This window comes from Colossoma macropomum, unplaced genomic scaffold (assembly GCF_904425465.1).
Source record: "Colossoma macropomum unplaced genomic scaffold, Colossoma_macropomum, whole genome shotgun sequence".
NCBI lineage: Eukaryota > Metazoa > Chordata > Actinopteri > Characiformes > Serrasalmidae > Colossoma > Colossoma macropomum.
Window position 1 is genome coordinate 24,888,129 of NW_023494800.1, and position 16,889 is coordinate 24,905,017.

General features: G+C 39.4%; 1 protein-coding gene across 1 annotated transcript in view; it reads left to right on the top strand.

Moving 5' to 3' along the window:
* Window positions 1-16,889, top strand: part of LOC118819725 (actin-binding LIM protein 3-like) — a 115,346-nt gene that overhangs the window by 94,303 nt on the left and 4,154 nt on the right. The window contains exons 13-18 of the mRNA XM_036587628.1: window positions 480-578; window positions 3,813-3,863; window positions 5,996-6,127; window positions 9,552-9,616; window positions 10,470-10,623; window positions 15,688-15,717. Of these exons, the coding sequence (XP_036443521.1) occupies window positions 480-578; window positions 3,813-3,863; window positions 5,996-6,127; window positions 9,552-9,616; window positions 10,470-10,623; window positions 15,688-15,717 (531 nt within the window). The remainder of the gene's footprint in view (window positions 1-479; window positions 579-3,812; window positions 3,864-5,995; window positions 6,128-9,551; window positions 9,617-10,469; window positions 10,624-15,687; window positions 15,718-16,889) is intronic.

The window sequence follows — 16,889 nt, forward strand, 5'->3', positions numbered from 1 at the left end:
ACAATTATAACTTATTTTATTAATATTATTTGCATTTATTGTAATTTTTTTTTTTGGCCCAAATAAATAGCTTTTTAATCTAATTTTCTCTGGTGCCTAAAACCTTTGCACAGGACAATACCTTTCAAAGTAATTACTAACTAATTCATAGTAATAAAATAGCCTTTAAGATTAATAACTGAATAATAAGCCTAGAGTTTAAGGGGTTAATATTTCAACTGAAAGATCACTGGACTGTCCAGTAGATATTCTTTTGAAGTTCAGACCTGATAGTTTAATGCCAGAAAACTGTCATAATATAAACTAAACATTTTTGGTTTTATGCTTTTGAGTTTTGTCATTGCATGAACAGACGTATGAATTTAGACTTCATAGACTCATACTATCCCTCCATTAGCTAGCTGGGCTGGGGTTGATAACATGGCAAAGGGCTCATGCTGTGCTTTCTGTCACTGTCATTGCTCTTGGGCTGACCGCAGGCACTGAGAGTGGCAGGAGCTCTCCCTATTACACTCAGCTTGACGCCAGGTCCGGCACGCCCACCACCTACCAAGCACCCAAGCATTTTCATGTGCCAGGTAGGCCACTGCTCTTCTCCTCATCCATACACATCCATTCATCTCCATTACACTAACAACTTCAGCAAGCTAATGACCCAAAGTCCGAAGGCCACTGCTTTAGACAGCTCCACGAATCATAACTGATAGCTGTTCTCTCCCAACACGAACTGCTAACTCTTTTCTCTTTTCCATCACCCACACTCTCCATCGCTCAGCCATGAAGGAAGCTGTCACCATCAACAGCAGTTTTCCTCCTATAGGAACTTTTTCATTTATTAGTGCTGCAAATGCTTTTGTCTGGTCTTCACTCAACAAAAAAGTGGTAATGTTTACAAGCTATGTGCCCCGTCCATAGTTTGCTTCACACCATTCTTTGGAGCTATGATTGTTTAACCGCAGCCTTCAGCACTTTTTAACATAATCGCAGTCTACGATATCTGTATCATGGCTTCGATTACCACTGACAATCATTATGACGTGGTTTTTTTTTTTTTTTATACACAGAAAAGGTCGGTTGACTCGAAACTCACTTACTATAGAAGCTGATGGGCAGTTGCTGAAATTTGTGAATAAATGTTGAATATGTTGTATTTGCTCACATTCATTATGTTGGTATTTGATTCACCATTCAGTATTCAAGCTTCATATAAAATGTTAAAAATAAATAACCTGATAATTTAAGGTTTATCAATAAAAAAAAAAATGTTCACAGCAAAATTTAAAATAAACAGTTATGTACCACAGAGACATGGTAAGTTTAATTGATTATTTCAAATATGTAAGTATAATGCTCCTTATCCAAGTACCACTAGGTTCTACAGAGGGTGACTCTAAAACCAGGGAGCTCAGAGCCTCAGTCCTGTTCGTTGTAGTGTGTTTTGTGCTGTGCTGCTGCCATCGTGGGCATTCCCAGGGTGAAGTTCACCCTAGCCAGTGAACCTTTAGGTCCCGTTGCCTTGCACCAGCTGAGCAGGACATTTGTAAAGTCACTTCCAGGGAGGTCTTAAATTGCATTCAGGGGAGTATGTAGCTCCAAAAACTTCTCGATCTTCTGCTCCACTCTCTGATGGAGCCATGACAGAGCTCAACTCTTCCTGCAGATAACCACCACTGCCACTTATGACAAAAAACAACATACTAGCCAAATAAAATAATATTATAAATTGAAAAGCAACTAACTACAACAAACTAAAACCATGATTCAGTAAAAAATGTGATAATTCTAATTTGTTACGTTAATTTATTGCTGCACACAAGCCACTGGGCTTCAGCCTGTCTATAACCGGTAGGTGGCAACGATATATTCATATTTTGAAGTGCAGTAACTAACATCCATAAAATTATGGTTAATTATAAAATGTAAATATGGTTTTTAAATGTGATTTCAAGAACATATATTTGAGTACTCATTCAGAAATACCAGGGAGGATTCAAAACCTATAAAATGCTGTTCAGGCCAGTCCCTAGAAATATGTAACTTTCCCAAAGATTTCACTTTCCCTAAGGTTTTCTGTAAAGCCTGCACTATTAAGCTAAGGCAACATGTTAAAAACATTGTCTGTGGTAATTAGTGGTGTGAAACAGATGATAGAGGTTTTGAAAATGCTTTAAACTTTAAAACAACATTTGGTACTGGTTGGCTTCAAAATAATAAGGCTCCTGAGTGCACACAAGTTTATAACACTCGCAGAAGCCTTTACTCAAATTTAAATGCGCTGCTGTCAGTGTTTGCATTTAGTATTTGTCATCAAAAGCTGATGCCAGTAACTTCCCATGTTTAGTGTGTGCATGTGTTTTCTGCCCCACTGGGATCCCTCCAGACATCAAAGAACGTGTTGGAGGAACTTTTGCTGCTGACACCTCTGTTTTCAAAGCCTTTCATCCAGTTTTCAATCCCTTGTCTCTTGCTTTTCTCAATCTTCTTTTGATGAAGAGGTCAAGTCGGGAATCACGGGGGAACGCCAACGAAAACAGAAAGCTCATCATTTTCTGTAGAACCAACATGCAACCCTGAAGACTGTGAAGACAACCCTCAAAGCTGGGGTGTCACACTAGGTTCCTTCCAGGCCACAGCTCTGCAGAGTTTAACGTTCTGCCGTTTCTAACACTTTGAATTCAACTCACGAGGTCTTTGCTAATTAGAATAGGAGTTGAATCGTGTGTATTTAATAAGGTAGAAAGCTAAACTGCGTAGTACTGTGGCCTGGACAGAACCCATTTAGAGCAAGAAATACATTACTCCATTCACAAAACTGCACAGTGGTCCACACTGGCACAATGTTAGGCCAGAATTTGACTGTGGCATCATAAGAGGGCAAAACAGACAAGTGAGACTGAATATCAGAGAATCTGGTGGGTTTCATCCCTCAACATGGCCAAGAACAGCCTACTTTAACAGTAAAATGAACTACCGTAGACCATTGTTTTTGCATGATATGCAGTAACTTCAGGATGCTGTCAATGTTTTCAATACAGTAACTAATGATTATATATATATATATATATATATATATACTATATATACATATACATATATACACACATACACACACACACACACACACACACACACCAAAAAGCTTGCCATCACATTGTGAAGAGCTGGCAGCTGCTTGCTACTGATGAGTAGCTAGTATTTAGCTTGATAAAATGTGTTTCCTGTCAGATTGAGAAACAGAAGTGCATACACGCATTATTGCAGATAGCCAGAGTGTAACTGACAAATCTGTGGCCAATTTAAATTAGATAGTCTACAATTTAAGATAAACAACTCAGGAAACTATAGCCAGAGACCAACAGCCCAGAAACCAATAAAGACCAACTGCAACAATGCAAGAGAGCAGTCTTTTCCACAAAGAGCCTGCATGGCTGCAGGTTTTCGTTCCAATCAAGCTGCACACTTGATTTCACTTGTTTAATCAGTTGGTCTCAGTTTCCACCAGCTCCCTATGGGTAAAATTGGTAACCTGTGGTCTAGATAAACAGTAAGCTGGAAAGAGGAAGTTTGTGATGAGTGTTAACTTTTTTCATTGAGTTATTTCATTTTGATCCTTTTGTGGTTATTAAAGCCTAAAAGTTGTGGGAAAACAGCCTGAACTTTGTCACCAGTCTCAGATCCCTTACTCCTCAAGATGCCACAATAGTCTATGGCCTGACCATTGCTAACTCATTCTTCCTTTTGCCTTTGGGTCCAGTTCTACCTTGTTTTCCTCACTGTTTCTGCTTCATTCCCTTTCTCTCTGTTGTCTTTAGCCACCGGGGAATCCAACATCTACAGAAAGCCACCCATCTATAAGAGACATGGTATTTGTGTGGATGCTTCTCTCTGGATGAGACAAAGGCAAACATCCTTTCTCTCAATCCAGAAATAATTAGCAGTGCTGAGTTCCAGTGGTTTACAGTGTGCTATGTCTCCAGCACCAGTTGTGCTTATTTAGAGATCATAGCATTTCCTATAGGAATGTAGCTTATGATATGTGAAGTCAACTGCTTTTGGAGACAGTAATGCTTTGTTTGAACGTGCTAATTAATAATACACCAAATTAAATGGAAACTCCTTCAGTTTGAGTTAATGAAAGTTAAATTTAACTAAAAGTATTTGTGCCTCGTTTCAGTTCACACGTTTCTGTGTACACACTGCATGAAGCATACCAGTGTTTGTGTGGCTTTGCTTTTTTCTGCATTAGTGTGTGCGCACATGTTCATTACTGTTGCTTATTTTGACGAATAGCTTCTCCTCTTCTCTTCCCCAATTATAAAAAAGGAATTGAAGACCACAAATGAACATTTAAGAAAAACAAAAGTCACCACATTCAAACTTATTTCATTAGAAAGGTCATGCAAGGAACATTTCTGATGGGGTCTTTAGCAGGACCTGACAAATGTATTGTTTGGTACGTATTAAATGATGGTTCCACCAATTTATTGGCGAATAAAGCACTGATGATGTGAGGTGCTTTTGTTAAGTAGAACAGAATATATACCTAACCCCTTAATGGCTGGAGCCCAAGTTTTGTTACAAACATCTATAACCTAAGAATAGCTCAACCAGTCAGTTTTACCCTTAAGCATTTTATTATTACTCTGATGAAACAGATTAATAATAAGCCCCGATCTGGCTTACAAGATGAAACTTTCATGTATGTCATGAGTTGCCTGCAACAAAATTTCTGTGCAATTCTATGAAGTCTATAAAATCTACAAAGTCTACTGTCATCATAGAAGATACATTAGGGTTAATTTTCAAAGCTCTAGCCATCAAAATAGGTCACCTGTATTTGTGTCTGCCTGCATGTCCTATATGTTGTGTGCTTTAGTGCTGAGCTTGAAAGAATGTGTCCATCACATACGTAAGTAGCACACTAGCTCCTTAGCGTGTTCTCCTCTGTTCATGATCAGTCCCTCATTTGTTTGTTCCTTCCTCTGATCTGCTTCTTTTCCCTCCCTCTCTGTCCTGCTGTTCTTTTCCTCGGTGAACCATCCACCCTGTAAGTACCAGTGTTCTCCACCATTACATTTACTGAATTTCATCCAGTCTTAGAAGTCACAGTTATTGTATACAATAACTACAGCATGGTGTAATTCAATATTCGTTACTTCTTACTCGTATCTCATTCTGTTGAAAGTGCAGATTATACTATAGTTATGTTTGGAAGTAGAAGATGAGCTATTTTATTATGACGCTTTGAATAAGTATGATGAATTGAATTAGATGAGAAGTTATAGTTGTGTACAGTTTTGTTTGCAGAAAAATAAAAAAAAACATTTTATATTGTCATGTTTGCCATGTTTTGACATTGAAACAAAGCAAAAAAGTTGAAAGTGCAGACTTGAACCTATTGACAATGTGAATTGAATGTAAATGTCACTTAATGAATTACATAAATGTGTAATTAATCAAATAGTAAAGCAAAATTACACTAATAACTGTAATAACTTACACTTCCAATGGTTAAATGCATCTGATTTTCAGAATTTGGTGAGTTTTGAGTTGAGTTATGAGTTTAGTGGTTCTAATATAACATAATAAAGCATTTTTTGTGTTCTGTGTTCTATAATGTAAAAGTTAGGCCTTTTTAATTGTATTGCTGTGCTGAGGAAATTATACCGATTTCTGAAATTTTTTCAGGTGTGTGTGCGCCTCTCTATACTTCTTATTTTACTTTCTCTCTGTATTTCTCCAGCAGGCCATGTTCACCTCAGCCTGAGTGATGCTGTGTCAGATGCTGTTCTGCTGCAGAGCATGCTTTCACTTTTTCAATCTCGATATCAGTCAATCCTCATTTAATTCTTGTCAACCTTTCTCTTGTCTTTCACACTCAACTGTTTCTCACAAAGGCCATACCCCTCAGGGAGTGACTCAAGCGATTACCCATCAGCCTTTTTTCCTGGCCAGTGCACTCCAAGTAATGAATGTGTTTTGTTTGGCCCCACAGATGACTATGAAAACAAAGCTATGAAGAGTAAAACCAGTGAGGATATTCTTTCTTCCCCCTTTTCGTCATACTCCCCAGACCACTATCAGCACTCTGAGTCAGACTACTACCACTACTCCGGCTCTCCGAAAGGCAAGTTTCTAAGTGTATTTAATAAATAATGTTTAATAAATGGGTCTCAATTTCCTGAACTGGCTAAAAGGGACAGTTGTGTTTGAAGATGTTTAGATGCAGTGCAAGTCAAAAGTTTGACATATTTGACAATGTACACACTGTCCACTTTATTAGAAACACCTGTTGGGTCATGCAATTGTCCAGTCAGCCAGTCATGTGATGGTAATTTACAAAGTCATGGAGACAGGGGTCAAGAGCTTCAGTTAATGTTCACACCAAACACCAGAATGGGAGAAACAATATGATTACTTTGACCATGGTATAGTTGTTGGTGTTGGTGGTTTGTGCATTTTACAAACTGCTGTTCTTAGATTTTCCTGTGATGGACTGGTGACCTGTCCAGCATGTGTCCTGCCTTCCGCCAAATGATCGCTGGGATAGGCTCCAGCACCCCCCCGCGACCCAGTAGGATAAGCGGTTTAGAAAATGTGTGTGTGATCTTAGATTTTCATGCACAACAGTCTCTAGAGTTCACACAGAATGGTGCAAGAAAACACCTTGGTCAGATGAGAATGGCCAGGTTTGTTTGACCTGACAGGAAGGCTACAGTTACTCGAATGACCACTCTTTACAACAGTGATGATCAGAAAAGCACCTCTTAATGCTCAACACAGCTAACCTTGAGAAGGATGGGCTACAACAGCAGAAGACCACATTAGCTTCCACTCCTATCATCCAAGAACAGGAATCTGGCTTGGTGAAACTGGACAGTTGAAGAAAAAAAGTGTTACGTGATACGAAAAGTCAGGATTCATCATATCTTTTAATGCCTACGACCAGAAAGATGATATTCCTCATCACAAAGTACAAGGCATCTAAAACTAGTTTCACAAACATGGCAATGGTTTGAGTGCATTTTAGAGGCTTCTTCAATCACCAGATCTGAATCAAATAGTGCACCTTTGGGATGTGGACACGAATGCCACAAAGAACTGTGTGCTTTTGCATAAATCCATAGCCATCATTAAGTTTTGACACCACAGTGGTCGGCCACATCAGTGACATTGATGAATCAGCCTACCGTGAGGACAGCTCAGTGCTCCTCTAGCAACCTCTCCGTCAACACAAAGAAGACCAAAGAGCTCATTGGACTATCAGAAAACCAAAGGCTGCACACACTCTCCCGCCTGCATCAATGGGCCTGAGGTAGAATGTGTCACCAGCAAGTTCTTGGGCATCTGAGGAAGGTCCATCTGTCTCCTCAGATCCTCACAAACTTGCTTCACCACTGAGGGTGTACTAACAAACTGTGTGACGGTGTGCTACGGCAGCTCCAAGGTAGGAGGAAGGAAGGGCCTGCAAAGAGTGGTGAAGACCTCTCAGCTCATTATTGGCACACAGCTCCCTGCCATCGGAGACCTTCACCACCACGCAGAGCACGCAGATTTGTCAGGGACTCCTCCCACCCCAGTCACACACTGTGTAACCTCCTGCCATTATTAGCATTTATTATACTTACCAGTACACAGCATACTGTACATACTCTACACACCAAGTGATGTACAGTGGGGCAAAAAAAGTATTTAATCAGCCACTGATTGTGCAAGTTCTCCTACTTAGAAAGATGAGAGAGGTCTGTAATTTTCATCATAGGTACACTTCAACTATGAGAGACAAAATGAGAAAAAAAATCCAGGAAATCACTTTGTAGGATTTTTAAAGAATTTATTTGTAAATTATGGTGGAAAATAAGTATTTGGTCACCCACAAACAAGCAAGATTTCTGGCTCTCACAGACCTGTAACTTCATCTTTAAGAAGCTCTTCTGTCCTCCTCTCGTTACCTGTATTAATGGCACCAGTTTGACCACGTTATCTGTATAAAAGACACCTGTCCACAACCTCAAACAGTCAGACTCCAAACTCAACCATGGCCAAGACCAAAGAGCTGTCGAAGGACACCAGGAAGAAAATTGTAGACCTGCACCAGGCTGGGAAGAGTGAATCTACAATAGGCAAGCAGGTTGGTGTGAATAAATCAACTGTGGGAGCAATTGTAAGAAAATGGAAGACATACAAGACCATTGATAATGTCCCTCGATCTGGGGCCCCACGCAAGATCTCATCCCGTGGGGTCAAAATGATCATGAGAACGGTGAGCAAAAATCCCAGAACTACACGGAGGGACCTGATGAATGACCTGCAGAGAGCTGGGACCAAAGTAACAAAGGCTACCATCAGTAACACACTACACCGAGAGGGACTCAAATCCTGCAGTGCCAGGCGTATCCCCCTGCTTAAGCCAGTGCATGTCCAGGCCTGTCTGAAGTTTGCCAGAGCGCATATGGATGATCCAGAAGAGGATTGGGAGAATATCATGTGGTCAGATGAAACCAAAATAGAACTTTTTGGTAAAAACTCAACTCGTCGTGTTTGGAGGAAGAAGAATGCTGAGTTGCATCCCAAGAACACCATACCTACTGTGAAGCATGGGGGTGGAAACATCATGCTTTGGGGCTGTTTTTCTGCAAAGCGGACAGGACGGCTGATCAGTGTTAAGGGAAGAATGAACGGGGCCATGTATTGTGAGATTTTAAGCCAAAACCTCTTTCCATCAGTGAGAGCATTGAAGATGGAACGTGGCTGGGTCTTCCAGCATGACAATGATCCCAAACACACCGCTCGGGCAACGAAGGAGTGGCTCCATAAAAAGCATTTCAAGGTCCTGGAGTGGCCTAGCCAGTCTCCAGACACCAACCCCATAGAAAATTTGTGGAGGGAGTTGAAAGTCTGTGTTGCCCAGCGACAGCCCCAAAACATCACTGCTCTAGAGGAGATCTGCATGGAGGAATGGGCCAAAATACCAGCTACAGTGTGTGCAAACCTGGTGAAGACTTACAGGAAATGTTTGACCTCTGTCATTGCCAACAAAGGTTATGTTACAAAGTATTGAGTTGAACTTTTGTTATTGACCAAATACTTGCTTTCCACCATAATTTACAAATAAATTCTTTAAAAATCCTACAAAGTGATTTCCTGGATTTTTTTTTCCTCATTTTGTCTCTTATAGTTGAAGTGTACCTATGATGAAAATTACAGACCTCTCATCTTTCTAAGTAGGAGAACTTGCACAATCAGTGGCTGACTAAATACTTTTTTGCCCCACTGTATATATTTATATTTCTGTATATTTGTAAAATATTCTCCAGTAAATATTTTATATATTCTGGTAGATGCAAAGTGCTTTTCATTGACTTGTACTGAGCAATGACAAAGTTGAATCTATCTAATCTGTGTATTATCCAAGAAGATCTCAGCATGTACAGAACTTCTTCAGGACTATTGCAGAAACTCTTAAACTCCTTATGAAACTGCTAAAGAGAAAGCCAAGAGTGTGCAAAAATGAAAATGTAACAGTAGATTTCTTTCTCTCTCTCTCTCAGTTTCTCGAGCTCGCAGGTTCTCCTCAGGAGGAGAGGAGGATGGATGCAGTCAGAGCATTAACAGAGTAAAGACACTGATTTTTTTTCCCCCCTCACCTTTTCTCCCATATTTATTTTTGCCTATAACTACTCTATTACTTTCTTCTGAAACCCACTGAAACATTATGCCTCCCAGATTTAAGCACAGAGCACATCAACACAATGCTCTCCAAAAAGCCCAAAAGTTGGTTGGTGTGTCTTGGGTTGTCTAAAATGTCCTCCCCCAATTCACATTGTTCTAGAATGTTCTCCACCACCCATACTGTTCTACAATGTTATTCTCTACCACACTTTTCTAGAATAGAACTTAATCCTGTGCTTAATCCTGGTCCTGGAGATCTACCACAACGGAGAGTTAAGATCCAACACACCGGGCTCTAGTTATCAGATGCTCCTGAAGGCCTTCGTTATCTGGATCAGGTGCATTAGATTAGGGACGGAGCTAAACTCTACAGGGGGGTACACCTCCAGGACCAGGATTGAGCACCCCTGTTCTAGAATGTTCTCCTCCATTTACACTCGTTCATTTAGTTTTAGTTCTTAGTCTGGAAAAGCCATAGCATACTGGTCAAACATTCTGCAACAAACACCATCATTAGAATGTTTGCAGAACCAACAAGCCAGATGAACCAGCACGAATGGGGTAAGAACGTTTTAGATTTAGCCAACAATCAAACAGGGGTGTGGCACACCAATGTTTGTGTTTGTTGCTGTTTGTTTGGTCGATGTGTTCTGGTCTGAAGAGTATAAAGTCGACTGCCAACATCAGAATATTGGTTTGTTGGAGAATATTCAGTGGACATGGAATGGCCTTAACATAACCTCCCTACAGAGCCATTGAGTCACTGAGGTTTCTTTCCCTCTCATCCTGTTCTCCAGATCCAAGCTGGGATTGGGCGGATGATCCTGAAGGAAGAAATGAAGGCCAGGTCCTGTTCCTATGACAACGACCCTTGGGCCAGTGCACGGAACTCTCGCAGTGGGAGTAAAGAGGCGCTGCACAATCTGGGCTACAGTAACACAGTTAATGGCTGTAAGATCACTCTCTCTTTGCCCTCATACGTTCACCATAGTACATGGACAACACCAGCACTGAAAGCAGGAAAGCTTCCAGGAAAGGCAAAAAACTAAGATTTTCCTAAATTAAAATTGAATGTATGCTTCTAATCTGCTATTAGAAACAAAATATTTTTCATTGTACTTCTGAACTGAAATGATTTCATCTTCCAGCATTACACGCTCCTTCTCCAGTTGGTAGCCAGTAAGAACATAACAAAAGAATGAATAATAATCTTCTGTTGTACTATACAGTGTATATATTAAGCATATGCTTTTTAAAGCTGCACTATGTAAGATTTTTCTTAAAACAGAGAAGTAGCATTAGTGAGTGAGAGAGCTGCTGTTTATCACCCTGTCGAGCGTTGGTTCGGGTTTGGTGGAAGTTTTTCGGCTCACGTCATGTGTCTTTACGCATTAATCATCCTCGGCAGATACGTCCATCAAGTTCTGCCTGGGTTCTCTTTAAATACTCTTTCAATGCGCTCACAATAATCAGATTCATCAACTCAGGGAAGGGGTCCAACGCGTAACCAACATTATAAAATGTTCTTCCACACATTGCGTGCAATTATACATATTTGTACAGAGTGTAGCTTTAATTAAACAGTAACATTAAATGTAGCACTGGATTGATTTATTCAATAAATGTTTTAACATTTAATTAAAAGGAAATATGACCTAAAATGGAAAACATCTATGAGAAAGACAGTAACTAGTTACTAGTTAGATGACTAGCTAACGATAGACTAGGCTATTTGCACTAATTATTTCCATGAGGTCAACTTCAATTAAAACACTTCATGCAGCTTGCTATAGAGGTTACTCAGCTTGACCGTGTTACTGCCTAATAGTGACAATTTGTAACCACACTACTAGTTCTCACTCAAACACTTTTTTGGTCTCATTTTAATTAGATCCTGTGAAAAATGTATTCCCCCTATCAGTAATATATCATACTTAAGTCTTAATATTGTAATTTATTTATGCAAGATAAATATCTGGTCAGGAAATACTTTAGTTTGGAGATTTAAAGTAGTTAGAGTACTATGCAAAAGTCAGAGACCATCCTTCATTTATTTAATCCCCCCCCCAAAAGGCATTAAGTTCAAGTGATTGATTTTTCACAAGATATTTCTGAGGAGCTTAGATACAAGATAATCCACTTGCATAAGGAGAAAAACAAAGGAAAATAAGTGAAGAAACAGGTGTTTCCAGAACTAGAGTTTAGATATAGAAGAAAAGAGACTCCTAACAGTGCAAGACCTAAAAGAACAACCAAAACTGTCAGCATCACATAAGCAGGACTCAGAGCTTTCATCTTTGAGAGAGAGGAAAAAATCAAGCTCCACTCTTACTTCAGATATGAAAAAATCCACAGGTGTTTCTGTTCTTCCTTCCTCTGTGAGAAGATAATCAACACTGAGGCTGAAAGGATGTGTAGCTGTCAAGAAGCCCTTACTGAGAAAAGGAAATGGATAAAAAGGAGAAATGTTGTAAATCAAAGAAAAACTGCTGGTGTTCTCAGAACAAGGTACTGACCACCCCAGACCTCAACATCACTGAACTGTTTGGGATTACTTGGATGATGAGAAGCAGGAAAATGCACCCAACTTCTAAAACTGAACTTTGGAGGTGTGGAAAAATATCCCTACAGATTTCTTTGAAAACACTAAAAGCAAGTCTGCTGAAAAGAATGGAAGCTGTAAAAAGCTGCAAGGAGTGGACTTACTTAATATTGAAAAATTATATATTTTGCTGTTAAATAGTTGTATGCAAAAGTTTGTGCACACCTGGTCAAATTACACCTTTTGTTGATTTTCTAAGTGAAAAGAAGTTAATACAGCATACATTAAGCAAAATTAAGGCCTTGAAATGGCTCTCTTTCAAAATTATGAATATTTCTTACAACCTAGGAATATTTCTGAACTAGAAGCATTCAGCAAAGAAAAAAGCAGACAAATTTCTAAATCAAAAAAGGGAAGACTGATAGCTGGCTACAAGAAACGTTTGTTAGGCAATGGTTTCAGTCAAAGGGATAGGGTGCCCAAACTCATGCACGTCACATTTATGTTATGTTTTCCAATATGTAAGATTCTGCAAATAAATAAAAAAATTGCATTAAAATTAGCAGAAATTAAGTTACACAAAGAGATGGTCTTTAGTTTTTACATATAAAATCAAATATGTAATTTGAACAGGAGTGCCCACACGTTCACTTATGACTGTCTATATTTCTGCTTTTTTTCCCTTGATGCTAGAAAATTAATAACTTGTCCTTAATGGCCGTTTTGAATGGAAATTTAAAAAATGAAGTACTGTCTTTCTTTTTCATAATACTGTATGGTATATATTAAAGTGTGTCTGACTGCCCTGCTGAGTGCACTGTGTGTGTCTCTGTTCTCTACAGGACGCCAATACTGTACAATAGCGTGTGTATAAGAAGTAGCAGCAGAGTGTGTGTGTGTGTGTGTGTGTGTGTGTGTGTGTGTGGGTGTGTGTTGAATAATGAGCATGTCTGGCAGCTAGACTGGCCCCCACTGTGAGTGGATTAGTAAGAGGGAGACAGTGGGCCCCAGCATCCCCCCAGGCTCCTGATGAGTGTAATGAGAAGTAAAAGGGAATCCCTGTCCCCATATCACACCTTTATTAACACACTGTTAAACCAGTACATGTACACTGAGCCACACAGTCATGATCACTGTTTAACCTGTAAGGAGCCGTCAGTGGAGTCAGACTTTACATATTAATCTCATAGTTACCAAGTAAGTTTCTCTCCATCTCTCATGAGCTTTTTCCAGCCCTTTTAAGCGAATAATAGGCCTGACTTAAAGTCAGCTAATAAAAGTAGTTACTGACTATTAATATAATTGATTATAATCAGTTCAGACATTATAAAACAGATGCAGTTGAATCACCACCTCTGTGATGGGTTTTTCAACCCTAGTCATTACACTTAGATAATTAAAGACATTTCTTTTCGAAAAGGGGAACGTTAGATTTTATATCTTGTATTTTATTATAATTTTTACTAGCCATCTTCATCGTTTAAGTAAAAAATATTGCCTACATTACTCAAACCCTACTCAAAGAGACTTTAAAACCATCAGTGTTTCTATTCTTCAGTAAACATTTCCTGATTGTTTGCAGGCTGCAGCAGCAGCAGCTTCACTTTATTGAATCCAAATCCAGGATTGCAGTTTTGATTTCATTTATATACAATACACATGTGGCCATAGAGCCCTTGACCCCATGTCCAGAAACATCACTAACCTTAATGTAATACACTGTAGACATAAGCATAGACTTTTAATATAATTTGTCCTTCTCCATTTCCACACACACACACACACACACACACACACACACAGACCTTTGTCCTTTTCTGTGATTAAACTCTGCTCAATGCCACAGCAGAGAAATGTAATCTTGAGTCTGACTGAGCTACCGACTCTTACAATCAGTGCAGTTTATCATCCTTTTATCCTCCGTAAGCCTTTTCCACCCTTTTTCTCACAGTACTTGTGGAGCTGAGAATGTTTGACTGGTCTGTGTTGACTGTGAGACTGGTCTTAGATACAAGAGAAATTATACTGTGTTCATTTCAAGCACCTTGTAGTCGTCTTGAAGATTGGTAGAGTTGTATCGGCAGGGAACCAAAGATTTTGTGACCCTCTTTGTGTTACGCATTTTATACATTTACACAGTTTCCCACCAAACGTGGTCAATCTGCAAGGCATGTTTGATGTCTGAAGTTTGCTTCTTTAGTTTTGGAATGGTGCTATGAGGCTAATGTAGCTAATAAGTAAATGTTTATTCTTTATGATTAACACTGTGCAAACTGCATGCCTAAATCATCACACTACCATGGCCACTTTAGGTTTGTACTTTAATAGTGACATGAACAAGAAAAGACAATTAAATGGTTATTTATATGGCAAATAATCGTCAGCAAAAATTTCATGATCATGACAGGCCTATCTGCTGGAAAGTGTGACTCCTTTGGCCAGACCTACACCCCTCCCCCCAGTTTCCCCCATTCGACCCCTCCATGGGTCTGCCTGCAGGCCTGCACTGTTACCTTTACATATAGATAAAAGTACAGTAGAAGTCAAGCCTGAATTCGCCCATATTTTTACCCACATAAACCTAATAAACAAAATAAGCAAACTTCAGACAAACAGCTGATCAAATATATTCTGGGTAAGAGGAAAACTGGGTAAATTTGATTTTTTCACCCGACTATGGCTTTAATTCTGGGACAAAGGGTTGACGCTAATATTAGAACCAGTGACAACACAACAATACGCGAACCTACCACCCCCCGCTGTGCGTGCCTCCCCTCCCATACCTCTGATTTTGTCCCCGTCCTCTATTATTCATGAGACGGCATAAAAGCAACGCTGATCTCACTCATGCTTTCTGTCTCTGAGAGAAAAGGCAGATTTGGGTTTAAACGATAATCTGATGGACCTCAATACAGGCCATAATTCAGCAGTACTATAAGGGATGATCTGACTTGCCTGCTTTATTGTACTGTGTAGAGCTGTACAGTAATACCAGTATTGCAATTATATTACTGTATATTGCAATTACAATATGCCTTATTTGCAATATATTAAAACACATTATGAATCAATAATGATTGGCTGGCAGTAGTTTGACTGAAATAGTATTGTTGGACTACATGAAAACCTTGGTTCATCAAAACACCCACAGAAATTAATGTGAAAGATTGATCAGGATGATCAGAGCACACAGGACAAACACTATGATTGGTTATTTTGCAGCCTTATTATTATGAAAGTAAATATTTCAATAGCGATTAACAAACATTATATATTGTGCAGCTCTTTTATGGTGTCAGTTACATTCTGATCTTTCACTTTCTTTTGGTTCCTCCCTCTAAATCTGCCCATTTCTCATTCTGTCTGAGTCAATAATGGAGTCAGTCCTGAATTATTGAATTGCCATGTCTATTGTATTGCCTTATCAACATGACTGTAACTCCATCTCTCTCTCTCTCTCTCTCTCTCTGCAGCTCCTAGATCCCACTACAGCGCAGACAGTGGTGAGTCATTTACACAGTTGATGTCTTCTCTTTTTCCATCCATGCTGCTGAGTGCAATATCTGCTCTCTCTAATGTAGAAGTATGATGTTGGGCTTGGTCATGAAAAAGTGATGGTGCACTGGATAAAGTGATGGACTTTATGTACTTGATTCAAATATAGGAATCATGTCATGCAGAACTGATATTACATCAACACAATCTGTGCTTCAGTATTTTTGCATTTGAAAAGATGTACAGTACTGTGCAAATGTCAGAGACCCCCATTCATTTCTTTCATTTCCAGTCAAAAACACCATTAAGTTATTAATTTTTCAGAAACAATGTAATAATAAAAGACAATCCACGTGCATGAAGAAGGGAAAGTCAAATAAAAAACAAAATAAAACAAAACTGGAGTTTTGTTTATAGTTTTTGGTTAAAAGTTGTAGAGAAAATGGGGCTCCTGACAACCATGCAAGACCTGGTAGACCACCTAAACTGTCACCATCAGCTAAACAGTACTTAAAGCTTTCATCTTTCAGAGAGAGGAGAAAATCCAACCCTACTCTCCGTGTTTCTGTCCACTGTAAGAAGACAACTCAACACTGAGTCTGAAAGGATGTGTAGCTGTCAAGAAGCCCTTACTGAGAATATTAAAGTTCGCAGATCAAACAAAGAAGCTGCTGATGCTCTCAACAATGGACTGTCCACTCCAGACCTCAGCATCACTGAATGTGTCTGGGATTACTTGGACAGTGAGAAGCAGAAAATGCAACCAGTTTCTAAGGCTGAACTTTGGAGGTGTGAAAAAATATCCCTGCAGGTTTCTTTGAAAAACTGAAAGCAAGTCTCCTTACTTTTGTATGTTTAAACGTGTGCAGACAGCACCCTCTACTGGCCATACAGTGTTCTCACACGTTTGCACTGCTGACTTGTCAGTTATTGCACAAAGCAGGATTTCTCAGTTACCAAGATAACCTCAGATGAAAAGGTTCTATTAGAAATTTGCCACTTTAGCTTAATTCCTTCTGTTCACTGAGAAGTCCTGCTCTGTGAACCCCTCCTGGTTATGACTGTGAGAATGTGTGTTTCTGTATCAGCAGCTCATCCTATTCTGAGGTCTGCAGCTGAGCTGGGTCACAGTGAGGGGGTGTTTAGTGCTCCTGGCATAAACAGCCTGTGTGTTTATTTG